The following is a 22,612-nucleotide window of genomic DNA, read 5'->3' on the forward strand; positions in this document are numbered from 1 at the left end:
CATGGAATCATGGCGTCAGCGTTGTGAAAAATGTGTATGTCTGCAGGGCAATTACGTCAAGAAGTAACACCAGTTTCATTGATTTCGGGTGAGTAGTTAATTAAAAAAAAAATCGGAGGCCTTAGAACTTGAATGCATCTCGTATTTGCTGTTGCTTGTCCAAACTGGAAATTAATATTTTAATTTTGTCTCCTGCAATTGCCCTGTAAGCCCTTGAGGAGCAATGTTTTTTGTGGGGGAAGTGCCTTTTCAGATCACATTCCTTCACAACAGATGGTAATTCACCACACAAGAAGAAAACAGGTTTAGATGGTAGAGAAATAATCCTCTGTCTATTTCCCCTGGAACTGGAAACATTCAGCGTCTACTTTTCTGTTCTTAGTGCCTGACCTTTTGTGAATAAATTCAGTAAAAATGCGTGGAAACACTTGCATGAAATAAACAAACAATGAGTACGCAATATTATGCATGAAATGACAACTGATAACTGGTTTGTTTACCAAGATACAGTCCCTGCTGCCATTGTTCAAATCAGCACATTTCAATTTTCATTCAAGCACCTTCCTTTCTCGTCCACAATGTTGTTCTGTGGGCTTGAATTGAAAAATCAATTACAGGCCGTATCCAGCCTTCAGGCCGCTGATTACCAACCCATAACTTACGGTATAGTAAAGGCAGCAAATGAGAATTGGAGTTCCTGTTTTAAGAAACTTGAGAGAGCACAGAGTTTAATTGCCCATCTCTCAATAAAAACAAATGTTACTTGGAGAGCTAATGGCATGAAGTCTGAGGGAGAGAACTCTCTTATAACCTAACAGAAGTAAGAGCTTAATGTCATGGTGACAATCAAGGGTCCAAATTTGAGTCTTAGTCTGATCCGTAGTTTTGTCTCACAGGAAGTTTCAGTACAGGATGATATCTGTTGCAGAGTAAAATATACATTGTGAAATGAATGCTGTCTTTGCATCTCTCTTCATCCTTGGGAAATCAGCAGCTCGTAGAAATGTTGTTCTCATTAATATTATTTTTATTACTTATCCTTTGTTAAGTTTGCTTAGGCCCATCGGATAGAGCTCTCACGCCTCCAAAAACAAAAATAATGGGAAATGTTAATCAACAAATCCTGTGAAACCAATGACTGTTTTACGAAACTATGTCAAAGATCTATTAATAGAGAACAATGCTTTGTGGATGAAAGTTAGTATAGAAAAAATAAGTTGGTCGTTTAAGCACTATTCCCTCTCATTTGAAAGTCACAAATATTTCAAAACTGCCCTTGCTTTGTTCTGTGATGAATAAAAAAATAATTTCCATATGTGTAATTTATTTATGCTTGTCAAAACTCGGATGCTATAAGAAAGTTATGTGATTTCTTGCACATTGTGTTTTAGGCCAGAGTTGGCAAAGCCAGCCTCTCAATTGTCTCCTCACAATTTATCTGCAATTCTTGAATCTGCAGTCCGTTCTACAAGTGCCCAGTATGAAGATGAAGATATTCTTAGTAGACTGGAAGTGAGATTACTCGAAATATCAGGAGGAGATACCGGGTGGGATGTGTTCACGTTAGACTACAATGTTGAAGGTCCCATAGGAACAGTAAGTCTTTCTTATTAGGTATTTTTAAAGCTATTGCTCTTATAGTGGAATGGCTATTAATAAAATGAGAATATTATTAAATAAATGTTTTAATAGTGTGGCTCTGCAATTTATCAATTTTAGTCGCAAGCTACTGTCTCACTTACTGCATCTTGTAAGATTAGTATTTGTCTTTTTAAATATGTTAATTGATAACTAATGCCATGAAATGTAGTGTTTAATACTAGTGAATGTCACCCCCTTCTCACCTCACTGTTGATCAGCTACTCACAATGTTAGATGTAGAGAGCTAACTGCAGTAGTCTTTGTCATCTCTTATCTTAACTTTGTTGTGGATCATGTAGGCAGTGGGGACTAAGGTTTGCGTCCTACTTGCAGTCCATTAGATTCAACAGGAAATGAAATTAAGTTCATTTTATGAAGCCTTCAACACCACTACGGTGATGGGGAATGAGTTACAGCATTTTACATCACATACAACAGTAGAATACACTTTTACACTTTTCAACACAGTTAAAAATTGTGTGAATTGTGTGTAAATTCAAGTAGTGGAAAATTATTTTTTAAGCATGTACTTCAAAAACCATAAACATTTTCATAAATTGTATTGGACTTGAATTTCAAACCCTTAGTTTAAATGTTCTTACTACTCATTTAACTCACAGCAATTTAAGCTATGCTGTTAGCTCCAAACTACCTACAGTCCCCGGAAATTGCTACATATTCCAAAAACCGAACTGTATACCATACACATCTTTATACCGTCTCACTGCAAACAAAAGTTATTGCATATTTTATAACATAATTTTCCCACCAAACCCTTGTAGTTCATACATTTTCAACATGAAGCATCACTTCTGCTATTTTTTCAAACAAGTTCATAAATTATCTGGAAGGGGCACTAATATCACTCTTGTCTATTGTTGCTAATTTTTCGTCTGTTCAGACTAAAATGTAGCCTAACACAACATACAACATAAAGTTAACACGGCTTGATGGCAGCAAACAATGCTACATGGAGGGTGGAGCAATATCTCTTTGTCAGTGAATTTAAGACTGTCGGCTCACACCTGAGTATGGCAGGTAGTCCAGTTGTAGACTGTAGGGGTGAAAGACATGTCAGTGCACCCACAGTGTGATAATCAGGGTGAGGGATAGTTGGGATGGAGAGAGTGGTTCTGTCTTTATAAATTTCCAAATTGTGATCCCCTCACTTACCCAGCCACATATCACCAAAGGCAGAGGGTCATAACCTGGTGGAGGAGGTGTAGAGAGAGGACGAGAGACCTGGCTGGAGGCAGCCCTGGTATCTGGTCTGTGGGTCATATGTGGAGGCAAGGCACAGGGGCACCAATTAAGACTGTGTCTCTGGCCAGAACTGGTTGCAGTGATGGATCAGATGAACATACCCAGCCTCAACATTGAACAATTGATGGCTCCTGTGACCTACAATGATTCCTATGGCCCACCTTGGATGCTAGCCTAACATGCAAGCCAAGACACAGCTGCCCCACATGTAAGTGACCACCAGCAACAACACAGTGCCCTCAAATGGCCCTGCTTAACTGACGTTGACCATCACCCGAGGGTGGTCAGGGCAGTGTGACAGTGAAAAATGTTGTGCTGGGAATGCTTGATTGAGGGGGCAGGCACAGGAGGAATGGGACATGCATTAAATGTTAGCATCAATGCTGGGCAAGTGAATGTGCCACTTGGCCAATGCTTTCATGTGTGTCATCCCCAATGTGATGCATCAAGGAGCAGGAGGATGTATGGGGGGTGTGGGGGGGAGGGGGGGGTGATGACCTGGAAGCAGGGGGCAGGGTAGAATAACAACCCAACAGTCAGTCCTCTGTGGTGAATGTTAAGACATCCTGTCTGGTGTTGAGCCAGTAGCACAATGAAAAATAATTGGAAAAATTTGGGTTGGGCTGATGAGAAACATATGCATGCCCCCCTTCTGGACCATTAACAAAACCTTCCATGGGACAGGCTGTCTGCATTAGCATTTTGGGTGGTGGGATGAAACCATATTTCATAGTGATAACCAGCTAATAAAACATGCAGTGCCACAGATACTGTGCCGCCTTTTCCAAAGTTCGTACTGATGCCTGGACAAGGAAATCCAGGGTTTGTGATCACTTAAGAAGTGAAATTTGCTGTCACAAAAATATACATTGAACTTCTTACTCCATAAATAATAGCTAAGAGTCCTCAGTTTGGAGGTAGTTACACTGTACAGCATTTAATGGAGGTGAAGGCAGTTGAACTCTGAACCATATAACAAATTGTGTGACAAAAACACTGCAAAGCCCTAGTGAGATGCATCTTTCACAAATATTAACAGCAAACATGTTTTATGTGGCACCACACATGGAGCTGTTTTGAGACCTTCCTTAAGATGCTGAGAAGCCTGTTGACTGGCAGCTGATGACACAAACTTAATGTCCTTCTTGCACAGCTGATTTAGTGTGTGCATGATTTGTGCTACTTGAGAAATGAAATTGGCATAGTATGCAATTTTCGCAGAAATGATTGCAACTGTTAAAATTACTGGGGGCTAGCATGTTGATAATTGCATCAACATTATCTCATTTGGGTGTCATACCCTTGTGACTAAGAATGTGTACCAGGCATTTGCAACTGTGGACAATGAAATTTTGCGTTTCCAGCTGACAGCATAGCTCATTCTCCTGGAGCCTTCGAAAATTGGATTAAAGATTCTTGTAATGTTCCATGTGTATCGGTGCTGTAACAATATTGTCCAAATAATATCATCAATCCATTGCTCTAAATAATTTTGGAAAATGGTGGGTGTGGGGCAATCCCACACAGTAAGCAATTGTACCTGAATATGATGAATGGCATATGTAAAACCAGCAACTTCTCAAAGCATCATCAAGAGGCATTTGAAGATACAGTCTTTAAATCTACCTTCAAATAATATTGGCCCCTCTGACAGTTTAGACAACTCCTCCAGGTGAGGTAGGGGGTAAAGATCAATGTCAGACTGGGAATTAATAGTAGACTTCAAATAACCATGAGTGCATAAGAATCCCTTCAATTTTTTAATGACCACAATAGGTGTTGCTCCTTGACTGGAGGAAATATTGGCTTGATCTTGGAACCATGCAAGATCTGCCTGAGCAGTGTCATTAACTGCCACTAGAAGTAAGCAAGCTGAGCAAAATTTAGGCACCATAGAAGACTTCAGAGAAATATGAGACGTAAAGTTACGTGCACTCAAAAGTAATAGTTCAACACCTCTATGTACCTCAAGCACAGTGTGTAAGGATTAGAAAAAGGCAACATGGCTGACACGAAATTAAATTGCTCCTCTACATTGTGCTGAAAACTGGTAAAGGCATCTAAGCCTGAACTGTCAATAGGAGAAGTGGAACACACTACTAAGAAGGTTAGTACGCAGTCACCATTTTAGTACTTAGCCACCGTTGACAGGTCTCAGAGAAGACAGGACCCAGCACTGGGTCCACTGCGGCTGAGGTGAACCCAGGTGGCTACATGTGTTCTCATTGATTAAAGAAATGGCAGTACTGGTGTCCAGCTGGAATTCCACAGACTGGCCGAGCAGTGTCGAGGTCAAAATGAACTTTCGCAGGGGCACAAGAGGCATATGATCCACAGCCTTCACATCGTGGACTCCTGCATTGTTATACTTTGGCCAAGCATGCTGCCCGCAAGCCGCTTGTTGACATAAGACAGCCAGGTGGCCATGCTTGTTGCAGGTCCAGCAGTCAGCTGCACGATGTGGGCATCAGCTCATTATGGCCGCCACACTTGAGGACAGGGCTGGACTTTCTTAATGTATGTAACTGATGATGTGATGCCGAGGAGAGAGAGAGAACGTTCCAAAGGCACCCTGTTAACATTACAGAAAAGTCATACTCAATGTTGGGGAGGAGGAGGGGGGGGGCAGTGATTAACATATTTGTGTCTTTCATGATATGCTGGCAACATGGAAGCCCGTGAACTTGGGTCATACTTACTTGTAGAAATAGATATGATGAGTCAGAATCATCAGCTTGATTTAGCAGTTTTAAGCGCCAAGACTCGCTGCCGGAGGCTCTCGTCCCTCTTGCAGGTACATGATTGGTCAACATGGGGCCCTAACCCTTACAGCACCACTTCCCTTTCCCTGCCGCAAGTCCATCTTTCTGCTATTCTTTCTCCTCCTTTGCCTTTCCATTGGATGGTCTTCTTGGTGCTTGACCATGCTTGGATTGGGTTTAAGATTTTGGACACTCATTTTTTTTGTGTTCTGGCACTTCCCGCAACTTTTCATCCTTCACGGCATGGTCCTGTTGTTTGGTTTGCCTTACCATTCCTCCTCCAAATTTTACAGAAGTGCATATCAATTGGCGAAAATCACCAAATGTGGTGTGTGTTCCACCTTTTTGCTTTTCTGTATTTTTCTTCTCTGGCAAAAGTAATAGACCCAAACCTAACACAGCAGCCATTCTGTTGTGAGACATCGTTATGTACCTGTACAGTCATAGCAGGGATTGCACTATTGGTGCCTGTACTGAAATCTCCCCACATGTTAGAAGGAGTATGTGCCCATCATGGCTAGGGCATGGGGACTCTGAGCAACAGTTACCCGGCCAGGTAGCCATTAATGTGGCTTGGTGGTGCCCTTGGGGAGAGCCCCTATTTGGAGTAGGTGGCACCAAGGTGGATGACTCACAACTGAAGTGGCTCAGACTTTCTTCTTCTGCTGGTGGCAGCATGGCCCCAGAAATCTCTTCTGAAGGAAAGGATTATTACAACATGGAGAGATATGACCTCACAATATTTCCTTCCCAGACTATGCTGTGACAGGAATGTAGGCGTAAGAAACAAATGGAGAAATACTCCTCACAATACTTAAATTGCTCTAGGACTGACAGGATTTCATTTTTGGCCACAAATCCATTATTCTATGTTGAACACATTGAGGGCAGCCTTGGTGAATTATCAACAACTTCAAAAAAGGAAAGTGATGCTGTTGTGATTAAAATGACATCCCCTGCTCAGTTGCAGGTACTCTCACCTGTAACAAGCTGGGTGAAATTCCTATAGCTATTAGTCCATAATAGTCTTAGTATTATCTCCCACTGCAACCTGCTTTTGCAGACTGCTGATGAGTTATGTGCCAGTTTGTAGTTAAAGGGTATGCATTTTGTCCACCATGTCCAGTGGTAACCTAAGGACAATAGCGTTGATACTAGGACTTTCATTTTTGAAGGTGACACATTGTCTGAAAAGGTTAAGGTGATGATATATCAATGCAGTGTGCAACCTCATGTTCTCCCTTCCCTGCAGTGCTTACAATGCGTGAGACACAAGGCACATGTCTTCGCATTGTAATGCCAGCCCCCACCCCCCACCCACCCTGTCTGTGCCATTGCCATTGTTCAGCTGACTGCACTGTCTTCAAAATAGAAAAGAAAATTCAAGAGTAAAAGACCCTTAACTGACTTGTGTATGAGGAGGTCAAAAAGAAATGTGGTTGTTTACATCCTGTACATATGATGATTAAAGTTTGCTACACCAATGATGATGTCATCCTGTCTAGCAGTGGTACCACTGCTCTTTGTTCCTTCAAAACCAGGCTGATTACACCCGCTCACTTGGTAGCTGGGGAACCCCTTCCTTACTGTTTCTTCCCACACCCACTTCAGGAGCATCAACTCCCTACCCAGTGAGGACTTTGATCCCAAACCTATGGCTACAGAAGCACCACCCCCATCTGGCATCTCCCACCAGGATGGTGTCCTTTGGGATACTCACCTACCAAGCTCCCAGGATTCTGTTGGTCTACAACCTGTCGCCGAAACTATGGCAGACAAGCCTTTGTGAACACTGGAATTATCCAAGGAAGAGAGGGACAGGAAGAAGATGTCAAAGAAGTAGTAGTACTTCCGGTGGTCCTTTGCCACTGGACCCTATACGTTTCTGATTGCTAACTGAGGTGGAGTTCCTGGTGGGTCCTCTGGTCCTGAAACAGGTTGTATGGGGAGATCTGCTGCCAATGTGTACTGATGCCATATCCTTGTAAATTATGGCAGCAGATGACCACCTGTCTCCTGCATTGCCCTCCAGGAAACTTAGCTCCCAGCATTGTGAATCCCTCCTGGGTCTATTTTAAGAATTGAGCTACCTGCAACAGAGCATCTGGTGGAGTTTGCACATATGTTGTGGACTCCGTGTACAGCAAGTCCACTTGATAAGACTTTGGAGACTATGGTTGTTCATGTGATTTTACAGTCTGTAATGTCTTTGCTCTTCCCAGTGGCAAAGTGTGTAAGAACACATTGTCTTCAATGATTTCTCTGCTCTATCCCACATTCCTCATTTTGGATAACTTCAATGCCCACAACACTTTTTGGGATGGACTACAATCACTGGCTACAGTAAAGCTGTCGAAACTTCACTTGCGGAGCTTGATCTTTGTCTCTTGAATACCGGTGACCCCACACACCTCAGTGTGGCACATGGTTCTTTTTAGCCATTAATCTTTACATTTGCTGCCCAGGTCTTTTCCCCTAAATCCACTGGTGAGACCTTGATGAGGTATAGACAAGTGACTGTTTTCCGATTATCCTGTCACTCAATAAGCTTCTCTCGCCTGGGTGTTCACCCAGATGGGCTCTATACAATACTGACTGGGATCCCTTTGCCTCTCCATTCATCCTCAGCAGAATATCATAGAGAAGTATCAATTGAGCTGTCCAGAGCACAACCACTGCCATTATATGAGCAGTGGACTCAGTGATCCCCCATCTGAAGACAACACCTTGGTTGACTTCAGAAATCACTCTGGCCATTAGAGATAACAGGCAGGCTCTCAAACATCCACTGATAGAGCACTGCATTTCCTTTAAATATCTCCATGCCCAGGCCTGCCACTTAATCAAATGACAGGAACAATAATGCTGAGAATGGTATGTTACTACCATTGAACCACACCCTTCCTTTGCAAGTTCGGGAAAATGTTAGACATCTCTACAGATACCAGTTAGGGCCTCCCAGAATAGTGTTGTGTGCACTGACCTAGATTATATTACCAAAAATTTGCTCTGAATTATGCTTGAGCCTCTGCATCTAAGAATTATCAACCTGCATTTCAAGTCTCAAACTGAGAGTTGGAGTGAATTCACATACCTTCCACAACATGTCCCCTGGATCGATATAACACTCCATTCAGTGAGTGGGAATTCCTCAATGCCCTAGCCCTTAGCCCTGACATGGGTCCAGGGCCAGACTGCATCCACAGCCAAATGCTCGAACACCTATTGATGAATTCCCAATGCCATGTCCTTGCTGTTTTCAACTGTATCTGGAGTGAGGGTGTGTTTCCATCTCAATGGTGAGAAAGCATGATCCTCCAATACTGAAAACAGGTAAACATCCCCTTGAGATGGGTAGCTGTCACCCAATTAACCTCACTAATGTTCATTGCAACTTGCTAGTGTTAATGAGCTGGCACCTATGTTGGTAACTCAAACCTTAAGGGTTTTTGACTCTGCCCCAGGGTAGTTTTCACCAAGTTTGACAACTTGGTCTGCCTGGAGACTGCTGTCTCATCAGATTTTGCTCAGTGTCAACACCTTATCACTGTCTTTTTCGATTTGAAAAAGGCATGTGACACCACGTGGCATCATTGTATCTTATCAGGCCATACTTTCTAGGTTCAGGTTGGTGCTTCCCACAGTACCTCCAATATACAAGAGAATCATGTCCCAAAGGGCTCTGTATTGATAGTGCCCTTTCCCAGTGGTTGTCAATGGTCTAAATGCAGCTGCTGGGTCTACAGTGTCACTCTCCATGTATGCTGATGATTTTTGCATTTACTATTAGATCTCCACTGTAGGTGTTGCTGAACTCCAATTGCCGGGTGCCATATGGAAAGTGCAGGCCTGTGCTCTCACCTGGGGCTTCAAGTTTTCAGCCACCAAGACGTGTCTGCACTTCTGTCATCATCACAGGGCCCATCCAGACTCATAACTCTACATCAGTGACCAATTGGTCAATGTAGTGGAGTCACGTCGCTTTCTGAATCTGATCTTTGTTGCCCAAATGGTGTGACGTGGCTACCCCCATCTTCTCCAACTTAAGTGAATGTGCTAATCAAACCTTAATACCCTTTGCTGTTTCAGTAACACAATTTGGGGCACAGACCACTCGACACTTTGGCGGCTTTACAAAGCTGTGATCCATATCTGACATATGGCTTGGTATTGCCTTCAGTACTGTGGATACTGAACCCAAAACACCACATAGGGGTTTGACTTGTGACAGACTCCTTTCAGACCAGCTCTGTTAACAGCCTGTTCAGAGGCAGAGGTCCCTCCTCTACAGATCAGGCACCATAAGTGCTCCTCAACTATGTGATACATGTTTACTGCTCCCATGAACATCCAAATGCTCATGTCCTCTTTCCTGATAGGGAAATCCACCTACCACTACAGTGGCCCAGGGGTGGGGTCACAATAGAGTTCACATACACAGTCTCTGCCCTGAACTTATACTTTCTCCCTCATTGTCATCTATAATCAAGGAGCCCTTGCATATGCCCCTATGGTGTGTACACCATCCTTGGGTCAGTCTCAACCTATCCTTTGGACTGAAAGAGTACCTTAACCCCATTGTTTTTCACCAGCAGTTTGTGGTTGTCCTTCATGCATTTCCAGGTTCAGAATTGGTATACACTGACAGCTCTGCAGCTGGCAGATGAACCAGCTGGTTTCTGTAGCTGAACGACCTTCGTCCTCTTACCCCTCTCTCACTTCTACTTGCTTCTGCCTCTTGGTTTTATTGATTCTCTGTGACAATCAGGTTCATCAAGATTTGTCTTGTGTGTCCCTTCTATCTGAGGACTCCTCCTGGCTTGACACACAAAGGATAGAGGGACTGACTGCCTCATAGTTTGCTCCCTTTAATCACATTGTCCAGTTCAATCCAGTCACTTGGACTAGGGTCAGGCTTAGTGAATGCCTTAGAATTGGCCTTCCTTGCAGTCTCAAATTAAATGTTCCACATATGAAACTTTACAGTTCTGCCATGTGAAATTCCACTTGTGTATGCAAGTCTACAGCCCAACCTTTGTACCAGTGCCAATGATTCAACTGGAGCCTATCAGCAAGGCGCATCTGCTGACTGTGGTATTCAGTTGACAGTGCACAGAGATCACTGAAATACAATTAACCAGGGTCCAAAAGTGGTTTCAGTTTCTGGTATAAATGACTACTTAAAGATAAAAGCAAAGCACTCTGCTGCTTACCAGAAATGTTGTTAGGAGAACACTGCTGCCTAAAACAGTGGAGGTGGAATTCCCAGCTCTCCAATAACTCATCAAATGCAGCAAATGGAAAGAATGATTGTCATTAAACCTCCATGTTAGCTCTACTTTCTTGAATTTTCTCTTGTGGTCATTTTGTGAAATGTTCATAAGAGGAAGTAATGAGTTGCCAGATGCTTCCTAGAATGTACTGTCTCAGTTTCGGTGGTGAACCACTACGTGTTGCAAAAAGCATCTCTTGAAACATCTGCCACTAGAGTTAATTCAGCGTCTTTGTAATGTATTCGCCCTAACTAAACAATCCCATGATGAAATGCACCACTCTTCAATGGATGTTGTCCATCTCCTCTATCACGATGACCTGGTAAGGGTTCCAGACTAATGGAAATTGCCCAGAAATTGAGGGAACAAGTGATTTGTAAGCAGTGTTTTCCATAGATGAATCAAAGTTCCTTAAAATTATTCCTATGAATCTTTCTGCCTACTGATGCTCTTGTGTGAGAGATGGTAAACAGTAACATTGGTCAACAGTAACATGCCTATCACACTACCTAGGGGTGCTTTTGAAACTATCTTCACATCTGTCACTTGCATTTTGTTACGAGTGATGTACTGTTTTGTCTACAAGGAAATCCTTAATGCAGTCGCAAATCCAATCTGATACTCAGTAAGCTTGTACTTTTTTAAAATCAAAAATACTGCAGGACCGGGTCAAATGCCTATCTGAAATAAAGGAACATGGCATCAGCCCAAGTGCCAATTAGTGGATCTCATTGAAGAACAGAGAAAACAGAGTTTCTCAAGATCTTTGTGGAATGCAGTTGATATTTATAGAGGAGATTCTCATTGTCCAAAAATTTTATAATACACTATGTAATCAAAAGTATCCGAACACCTGGCTGAAAATGACTTAAAAGTTTGTGGCGCCCTCCATTGGAACTACTGGAATTCAATATGGTGTTGGCCCACCCTTAGCCTTCATGACACCTTCCACTTTCACAGGCATATGTTCAATGAGGTTCAGGAAGGTTTCTTGGGAATGGCAGCCCATTCTTCAAGGAGTGCTGCACTGAGGAGAGGTATTGATGTTGGTCAATGAAGCCTGGCATGAAGTCGGTGTTCTATATTATTCAGGTCAGGACTCTGTGCAGGCCAGTCCATTACAGGCCATGCTTTGTGAACAGGTGCTCGATTGTGCTGAAAGATGCAATTGCCATCCCCGAATTGCTCTTCAACAGTTGGAAGCAAGGTGTTCAGGTGCTTAAAACATGAATGTAGACCTGTGCTGTGATAGTGCCACACAAAACAACAAAGGGTGCAAGACCCCTCCATGAAAAACACGACCAGACCATAACACCACCACCTCCCAATTTTGCTGTTGGGCTACACACGCTGGCAGATGATGTTCACCGGGCATTTGCCATACCCACACCCTGCCATTTGATCGCCACATTGTGTATCATGATTCGTCACTCCACACAACAGTTATTCCACTGTTCAATCGTCCAATGTTTACGTTCATTGCGCCAAGCGAGACATGGTTCGGCATTTACCGTCATGATGTGTGGCTTATGAGCAGCCGCTCGACCATGAAGTCAAAGTTTTCTCACCTTCCACCTGACTGTCATAGTACTTGCAGTGGATCCTGATGTAATTTTGATTTCCTGTGTGATAGTGTGGATAGCTGTCTGCCTATTACACATTACAACCCTCTTAAACTGTCAGCGATCTCTGCTAGTCAAGGGACGAGGTCGCCTGTATGCTTTTGTGCTACGTGTCCCTCCACATTTCCACTTCACTATCACATTGGAAACAGTGGACCTAGGGATGTTTAGGAGTGTGGAAATCTTGTGTACAGACATATGACACAAGTGACACCCAATCACCTGACCACGTTCGAAGTCCATGAGTTCTGCAGAGCTCCCCATTCTGCTCTCTCATGATGTCTAATGACTACTAAGATCACTGATATGGAGTACATGGCAGTAGGTGGCAGCACAATGCGCCTAATATGAAAACTGTGTGTTCACTTTTGCTCACATAGTGTATATGAGCATAAAACATGCTCCATAATTCTAAAACAGATTGATGTCAGTGATACAGGCATATAACTGTTTGCATCTGCCCTACAACTCTTCTTGAAAACAGAAATGAGCTGCAATCATTGTTTTTGTCACTAGGTACCCTTCATTGCCCCAGTGACCTACAATAACCTGCTGGTGGAAGGGAAGCAGTTTCCTTCATACAATGTCTGTAGAATCTTAGAAGTATCTTATCTCATCGATATGCTTTTTTGCTACCATTCATTTGTAGTTGCTTTTTTCATTGTGTGATTACTTCTCCGTATCGACCATATTGAAGTTTGACAACTGAAAGGAAGGCGGCCTGAATCCTGATCTTCAGTGATGTAACAATTTAGGAGTATCGAATTCAACATTTCAGCATTCTCTCTGTCATCTTCTGTTCGAGTACCAAGTATGGTCCCTAGGCGACTGAATAAATAATTTTGATCCACTTACTGGTTTGATGTAAGACAAAAACCTTTTAGGGTTGTTAGACACACCAGTTTGCTAAATTTTACTTTCAAAATAATTCAGTGCTCTCTTTGTGTTCATTTTCTACTTAGTTCGGCTTCTGTTTGACAGCTGGGTTTTTTCATTTTTAAATCCGTGATGCTCTCTTTGGTTAAGTAGCAATTTTCTAATGTGGCTGTTAAACCATGGGAGACATTTCCCATCCCAGAAAACCTTGCTCTGGACATACTTCTCTCTCTATTGAATGACACATTTGAATTTTATCCATTTGTGCTGCACATCTCCATCCCCAACACTGAATATTTTATGTTGAGTACTCAGATACTCTGTAATTTATATTGGTTTCTTGTGCTAAATAAGAATATTTTCCTATGTTTTTAATGGTTCTTATAACCCCTCAAGTCACTGATGCTATCACAGCCTTAGGATCATGCATACCCTCTTCTTACATGAACCAATTCAAAAATTTTGGGGCAGGCCTACAGTTTTCTAGCCAAAAGCAGAAGTCAAGAAATTTACTTCCACTGTCATCATGGAATTGTTTACTCATCAAATTTAGATCTTCCACACTGCTCGAAATAAGAGATTTCATTCAACTCTGGATATGATGCTACAAATAGTGAGCTTAGTCTGCACCCTGATTGTGATGCTAGCTGCCTTCACAAATTGGACAACTGCTAGAAATAACTGAGGATGGCCTCAGTGCAAGTGACATGCAATACATTCGTCCTGACATTAGCCACGATTTGCAACTGATTGCACATAGTTTGTTAGATAGCTGCCAGCACAGACTCCTCCTCATCACTGACAAGGCCTCCAGTCCGGCCGGAGTGGCCAAGTGGTTCTAGGCACTACAGTCTGGAACCACGCGACCGCTACGATGATGTCCTTATGAGTTAGGTTTAAGTAGTTCTAAGTTCTTGGGGACTGATGACCTCAGAAGTTAAGTCCCATAGTGCTCAGAGCCATTTGAACCAAGACCTCCAGGCAAACATATCCTGCTATTTTCCCAAGGGCTACCATCAACAATCTAATATTTTAACTCCCAATGAGTAGCACCACATTTCTTAACATTTCTTCTTGTGGGGCATACTAAAGTATATTTCGAACTTTCACAAAACCCCTCTGTGTGATTCTCCTCCCCTTAGATGCAAAAAAGCAAACACAATTAAGAATGTGCAATACGTTTTTTGTTACAGAATGACTGTGGCACACACATTTTATAGATTTATTACTCCAAGGAAAGATTTGATGATGATTTTTTTATTTTCTAGATATTTTATTTGCAGATGATTAGAAGACATCTTGCAACACACCTAACAAATGTGTCCCTGTATCTATAGGGCTCTCAGAAAGACATGATACATAAATTTCCTTTTGGCAGTTTCTATCATCTAAATAGATATGTTCATTAACTTTGTGGTTTTTTAAAGTCCTCTAATATTCTGACGCATAATGGTAAGATTGTTCTTACAAGTTTCTTTTGTATGTGACACTTAATTTATCTAGATCTCTCTTAAAACATGTGCTATAGATGGGGTATTTAACTTAACGAAGGCTTATATCTCATACCTATATTTTAGGAATTCAGAAGGGAGCATTTCACATAGACTCTTGAAGTAATCGTACTGGTGGATAAAAATTTGTGAGTAAAAATTCATCATCAAAACAGTAAAAATGCCATATCAAATTTGGGTAAAATCCCAAGCTTTCGCTGACTGACTGCCATCATTGAAAGACTGCAATTTTACCCAAGTTTGACACAAGTTTACCAAGAACTTTTTATTTGAGAACTCTCTTGTGAAATACTTATAGCCATACATGTAGTGTTATTTGTTGATTAATTGGTTAATCAATTTCATATCCCTCGGATCATTTGTACAGTTCATCAGAATGATGTGGAACACGTCATTTTACATTCACAATACACATTCATGTGTTAACATAGCTACATGCTGACTATTTGCAGGTGGTATTTTTCTTTCTCTTTTTAATATGGCTGTAAACAGTAATTACTTACATATTACAAAAATAGAATTTTTCTATGAATTACGAAACTTTGCTGTTTGTCAGACATTTTATATAACTGGGTAAGTGATCAAAAATTTTGGTGGTAGCATTATACATTCCTTATTGTTCTAAAAATAGCCTTAATCAGGAGTAATGAGCGTAATTTTTCTTCTGGTATTGTAATTATGTACATAATTATTACTTCTGAACTGCAGTGGATTAATAACGGTGAACTTCATGAGGGAAGAAATATACTGTGAGCCAGTAGTCAGAATGCCTAACTCCTTAAACAGACATCAACAAGATGATCATGCATTAGCACCATATATTATTCTTACAGCATATTTTTGAGCAGTGAAGACTTTTTTTTTTCTTAAAGATGTGCTACCTTTGAACATTATTCCATTTTACATAATTTAATGACATGTGCAAAACATGTCAAATTACTGATTTCCATCTTCCCAAGATTTACAATGATTTGAAAAGCAAATGTGACTGAACTAAATTGTTTTAATTGCTCCAAAATGTGTGTTTCCCAGTTCAAATTCCCACCAGTATAGACACCTAAAATTTTTTTGGAGGTCCCACCATATTTATTACGTCCTCACTTTGTGCTATAATTCTAACTGATGTAGTAGAAGTTGTTCCAGTGGCATCCCATGGGGCACAGTGCTGAGGAGATATCAAAAACTCACATGGGCGTAAGTGCAGTTAGTAAATAAAGCCTACCCATCAGGTGTCCCTACTGCACATATTCTGTGCATGTGTGAAAACTTTCTCATCCCTGCTGGCAGACGTGAGGCCATGGCAGTATGGTCGCACATGCTGCAGCCTGGCTGCCTGTTTGTCCACTGCTGATCACTACTGCCTGTGGGCAACCAGCTGCCCACAGGCAACCATTCAAGCTGGAACAGCCTTGTATAGTACCTTTAGATGTCCAGAACTAAATATGTTATCTCTTTTTTAAATTGATAGTGACACCATTTGCAGAAAACCACTCAATAATACTTTTAAAAACATTAATTTCCATTTCTTCTATTCCTGTTTGTGTGTTTGGGTTGAAAAAAATGCTAGCATCATCCACAAAAAGAACTAATTCTGCTTGTTATACACTCCTGGAAATTGAAATAAGAACACCGTGAATTCATTGTCCCAGGAAGGGGAAACTTTATTGACACATTCCTGGGGTCAGATACATCACATGATCACACTGACAGAACCACAGGCACATAGACACAGGCAACAGAGCATGCACAAAGTCGGCACTAGTACAGTGTATATCCACCTTTCGCAGCAATGCAGGCTGCTATTCTCCCATGGAGACGATCGTAGAGATGCTGGATGTAGTCCTGTGGAACGGCTTGCCATGCCATTTCCACCTGGCGCCTCAGTTGGACCAGCGTTCGTGCTGGACGTGCAGACCGCGTGAGACGACGCTTCATCCAGTCCCAAACATGCTCAATGGGGGACAGATCCGGAGATCTTGCTGGCCAGGGTAGTTGACTTACACCTTCTAGAGCACGTTGGGTGGCACGGGATACATGCGGACGTGCATTGTCCTGTTGGAACAGCAAGTTCCCTTGCCGGTCTAGGAATGGTAGAACGATGGGTTCGATGACGGTTTGGATGTACCGTGCACTATTCAGTGTCCCCTCGACGATCACCAGTGGTGTACGGCCAGTGTAGGAGATCGCTCCCCACACCATGATGCCGGGTGTTGGCCCTGTGTGCCTCGGTCGTATGCAGTCCTGATTGTGGCGCTCACCTGCACGGCGCCAAACACGCATACGACCATCATTGGCACCAAGGCAGAAGCGACTCTCATCGCTGAAGACGACACATCTCCATTCGTCCCTCCATTGACGCCTGTCGCGACACCACTGGAGGCGGGCTGCACGATGTTGGGGCGTGAGCGGAAGACGGCCTAACGGTGTGCGGGACCGTAGCCCAGCTTCATGGAGACGGTTGCGAATGGTCCTCACCGATACCCCAGGAGCAACAGTGTCCCTAATTTGCTGGGAAGTGGCGGTGCGGTCCCCTACGGCACTGCGTAGGATCCTACGGTCTTGGCGTGCATCCGTGCGTCACTGCGGTCTGGTCCCAGGTCGACGGGCACGTGCACCTTCCGCCGACCACTGGCGACAACATCGATGTACTGTGGAGACCTCACGCCCCACGTGTTGAGCAATTCGGCGGTACGTCCACCCGGCCTCCCACATGCCCACTATACGCCCTCGCTCAAAGTCCGTCAACTGCATATACGGTTCACGTCCACGCTGTCACGGCATGCTACCAGTCTTAAAGACTACGATGGAGCTCCGTATGCCACGGCAAACTGGCTGACACTGACGGCGGCGGTGCACAAATGCTGCGCAGCTAGCGCCATTCGACGGCCAACACCGCGGTTCCTGGTGTGTCCGCTGTGCCGTGCGTGTGATCATTGCTTGTACAGCCCTCTCGCAGTGTCCGGAGCAAGTATGGTGGGTCTGACACACCAGTGTCAATGTGTTCTTTTTTCCATTTCCAGGAGTGTATATCAGATGGAAGTTTGTTCACAGATAAGAAAAACAGTGGACCTAAGATTGAGTCTTGTGGAAGCCCATTGGTTATTTCTCTACAATCGGAAAATTTTCCACTGCATAAACTGGTTAAATTATTCAGTACAACTTCCAGCATTCTTGTTATTACATACGATACTAACTATTGGTTGGCTGCACAATCAGTTCCACAAAACCTCAATTTAACTAGGAGAATATTGTGATTCACATAGTCGAATGCCTTGGATAAATCATAGAGAATTACCAACCAGTGCTGTTTTGTTATTTCAAGCTTGTAAAATTTCGTGAGTGAATGTGTAAATTGTGTTCAGAGTGGAGAAAATCTTCTGAAATTCATACTGATTTACTGAGGTTATTAGTGTCACACAAGTGGGATACTATAACAGAACACATCACCTTCTCATAAAGTTTGGAAAATTCCTGTTGTGAAAGGGGTTGCTAGTTTTTGACATCTTTCCTGCTATCTTTCTTATAACGGGTTCAAAAATGGCATATTTCATTTCTCTGAAAAAATGCCTTGAATTAGTGATGGTGGGTTATAAAGATGATGATGATGATGATGATGATGATGATGATGATGATGATGATGATAGGGGAACGATGCCAGTAACCCGCACCGCCGTACTGCGCAAGGTCCTAGTGGAGGTGGTTCGCCATTGTCTTTCTTTGGATGTGTTGAAAGATATCCCTTATTATATGGAAACAAATCTTCAGTAATCTTCAGTAATCTGTTAGAAATGTCATGAAATCCAGATTAGCTTCTATTTTAGAGAGAATATATAATACTCTTCATTTCAGAATAGTTGGATGAGACATCAATATGACTGAATTTCATGAGAGTTGCTTTATCAACATACTGCTTTGATTTTTCTGTTGAACTGCTTATCCCTATATTTCCTACTTCACTTATGAAATGATTGTTAATCATACCTGCTGTGTGTCACCATTCGCAGCCCTTCCATTAAAATCAATAGTCATGTTACTCGGATATAGGACTTCTTGTCCTCCCTCTCGTTTCACTACATTCCATAAAGACTTAAGCCTGTTCTCAGAATTAAATAAGCTTAATGTCTTCTGAAGTTTTTTTGTAGTTACATACATGAATTGTTTGTAATCTTACCCTAAAAAGTAAAATAATCTGTTATGAAACAAGCAAATACAACATTAATTTCTTAACAGTATGAAAACATGAAATGATATCACAATTTTACTTAAGATGTAGAATGTAATGAGAGACTGTTCAAGCAATAAAAACCTGTAAAGGAATACCTCTTGCTAAAACTAGTAAATGATACTTTGGTTTCTGTACAGGTTCTTGCAATGAATATGTCAACGTACTTGATGCTGTTCAATGCTCTTTGGCGAGCTAAGAGAATGGAATTTGTATTAAGCCTGGCATTCAAACGGCAGTTGACAGCTGCTAAGCAGATGAAATGTCTACCTGGAATGAAGCCTTTATTGCAGAGATTACATCTCTTAATTTCTGAAATGGTGCACTTCGTACATCAAGTGCAGTACTACACCCTATTTGAGGTATTGGAATGCTCCTGGGAGGCATTTAACAAGGAAGTGCAGCAAGCAGAAGGCTTGGATGATGTTATTAGAGCACATAATGCATTCCTAGCAAAAGTTCGAGCAGGAGCTTTACTAGATGAAGGAACACAGGTAACATGTTGGAAAATGATTGTTGTAATGAACCATTCTTTGCTTCTCCATTATGAAAGCTACATAACATATTTATCTTATTATATGTTTACTTAGGGCATGTTATGTTGTCAGCTATCAGGAAAACAACTTACCAAGTAGATAATTTTAAACATTTTGGAAAGGAATGTATTAGCATTATGAGAAACTTCTTTAAACTTAATTGCTTCAATCTCACCATTAGTAAAAGTAAAAAAAAAATATATTTTTGAATTCCAAATCTCACACACATACATCGTACAGAACATGCACATTCAAACAAATAAGTCCCAGTTGACTGATCTGCCTGAACAGTGCCCGTGGGTATGTAAATACCTACACCAACTCTCATTTATACTGATCTGACATGAAGCCATAAGTAACAATAAATGCTCCATTATCAGTCTGACTTAATAATAGTACTTAACATTAAATCTGTACTAATATATAAAGACAGGTCATTATTTAACTTTGTTACCAAAAATCTCGGAGTTCTTGACTGATTTACTTCAGATTTTTACATGATGCTCTAATAAACATTTGTGGCAACTCTGTCATATTATGTACTAACAAACATAGATCTACAGAAGCAATGGGTATGAAAAAGAATTGTTTATTTTCTAAGGCAGGCAGGCTTCATCAGCAGCGGTTACAAGAACTTAGTTGATTTCACTTCATATCTGAATGCTGTACACTTTAAAATACACCCTATCATTAAGGGGCTCCGGAACGCCCTATACTTGCAATGTTAAAATAACGCTTATAAATTACATCTTTCCTCACAAAGTATTTGAGGTAGGAATTTGAACTTTTTACAGATTATTTATTGGAATATGGGCTAAAACTTAACACAGGGATTTTACAAAATTTTAGTTCAGTTATTAAAGATGATTTTTTTTCAATTGTAATGAAAATTCACAACATTTTTTTTGCAATTTTTTATTTATATATTCAAAAATATACAGTTTTTTGGAAAGTCTGTGTTAAATTATGCAGAAGGTACTGTGTAACATTTACTGAAAGTTTGAAACAAATATGTTTGGAAGATCCTTAGAAAACATGTAATTAGTATGAGAAAATAAAAGTTTTGGGAATTGAGCGACAAAGATTGGATTAACTTTTGAGTGCATTCCAGGTCCATAGGATGGATTATCTTCATCCTCTGCAAACTACTCCTCCAGCTTCCTCTTGTTCCTCCTCCTGTTTACTCTTGCTTGTATTTATAAACTCTTTACAGCCCTGTCTGCAGCCCGAAAGCGTTCCTTGTCTAAAGCAAGCATCGCTCGTACCATGTTAGAACCTATCTTCATTCCCATATTTCTAAATACCTTGCACCTTACAATGTTGCCATCATTGAAAGTCGCAACAGCATCATACACACCAAAGTGAAGTGTTTCTGTTCCAACAAATACAGTCTTGGGGATTCTCGACCATATAACACTATTTACACTTTCATTGGGGTTTTGAGTTTTTCCGTGAATACACTTTTTCAACAGTTCAGGTGCTGCTAAGTCTCTGAAAATAGGTTTTATCACCTCCATTATTGCATGAGGCAGACTATGCTTATGAGTGTACACTTCACCAGTTAGCAATCCTTTGTTATATTTACACCAACTGTCTTCTTCTTTGGGACACAAGCTATGTTGGGGATTTTCATCGTCTTTATTGTTTACAGTAATAACACATACCTTTGGCTTTCCAACATTTCTCCTTTTCTTAAAAGCCTTCAGAGGATTTCTAATAACTTTACTTTTACTCATTATTATACTTCAACAAAACAGAGACTCAAGAAACAGAATTAATTACGAATATTTTCGAGATAACGACAGAGTAAATAAACATGAAACAATCGACAATCACACCAGTGATATATATTGAACCATCACAGGTTAGCCACAACACATACTTTATCTCACATCACTAAAATGTACCTGATGAACATGGACGTTAATAATAACACCATTTGACAGCAGTTTAACAGTGCCACAGTGGGTCACGCCCATGTAGAACACATTTCAAAAAAAATTTAAAAATAGTTGTAGTCTTCGGAATTGAATAAATTATATATCTACTAAAAGGTAATAGTCTGCAGATTCAGAAAACGCAAAAAAGTAAAAATTGAACTTTTCATGATTTTGAGCCTTTCCGGAGCCCCTTAATATTTCATGAATCCTGCCATGTGGGCGAATTGTGATTTATTACTCTCATAACATACACTTCCAAATTATGTGATTATGGTACAGGAGACACATCAAAAATTACAAACTAAAATCTAATATTAATTTGTAAAACTATATTTAATCTATGTAGCAGTATCTATATTTTCTTATTTTCCAGCATAGGTAAATATGTTTCTTGATAATGGACAATTTTTTTTCCACAATATAATGCTAATTTGCGATTCGATTCTGCTCAAATTATCAGTTCATCTTCCATGAACTCTTCTAATGAGTAGTAACATTTGTGCATAAGAATTTCATGTAATTTCTTTTTTAGTATCCCTAGTTCCATGTTTAGAATGTTTTTGCCTTTAAGTTTGTTGTAGACTTTCATCCTCATATATTGTGCGGACTGAGCATATAATTTCAATCTATGGGCAGGAAGCATAAAATTATCTTTATTCCTTGTATGGATGATCAAATTGGTTTCTAATGAACAATTCCGGTTTGTTGTGTAAAAATATCATTAGCTCATATATGTATAGGGATGGGACAGTCAAAATGTTTAGTTTCTGTAACAATGGGCGACATGATTCTCTTTGCTGTGCAGTGCACATATTTCTGATAATTTTCTTCTGGAGCTTCAGTACACGAGATATATTATTGGAGCTCTTTAGAATGTGGGAAGAGGACAAAAATGTACCTTTTTATTTAAATTATACACAATAAAACAACTTAACTTTTGAAAGGCTAATTAATAACAGTGCTAAT

At 41.0% G+C, this 22,612-nt stretch overlaps 1 protein-coding gene across 1 annotated transcript in view; it reads left to right on the forward strand.

The window, feature by feature from the left end:
- The window catches only part of LOC126249412 (gamma-tubulin complex component 3-like), a 207,721-nt gene that overhangs the window by 142,507 nt on the left and 42,602 nt on the right, over positions 1 to 22,612 (forward strand). The window contains exons 12-13 of the mRNA XM_049951067.1: positions 1,392 to 1,596; positions 19,311 to 19,664. Of these exons, the coding sequence (XP_049807024.1) occupies positions 1,392 to 1,596; positions 19,311 to 19,664 (559 nt within the window). The remainder of the gene's footprint in view (positions 1 to 1,391; positions 1,597 to 19,310; positions 19,665 to 22,612) is intronic.

Source organism: Schistocerca nitens, chromosome 3 (genome assembly GCF_023898315.1).
Source record: "Schistocerca nitens isolate TAMUIC-IGC-003100 chromosome 3, iqSchNite1.1, whole genome shotgun sequence".
In the NCBI taxonomy this organism is placed as follows: Eukaryota; Metazoa; Arthropoda; class Insecta; order Orthoptera; family Acrididae; genus Schistocerca; species Schistocerca nitens.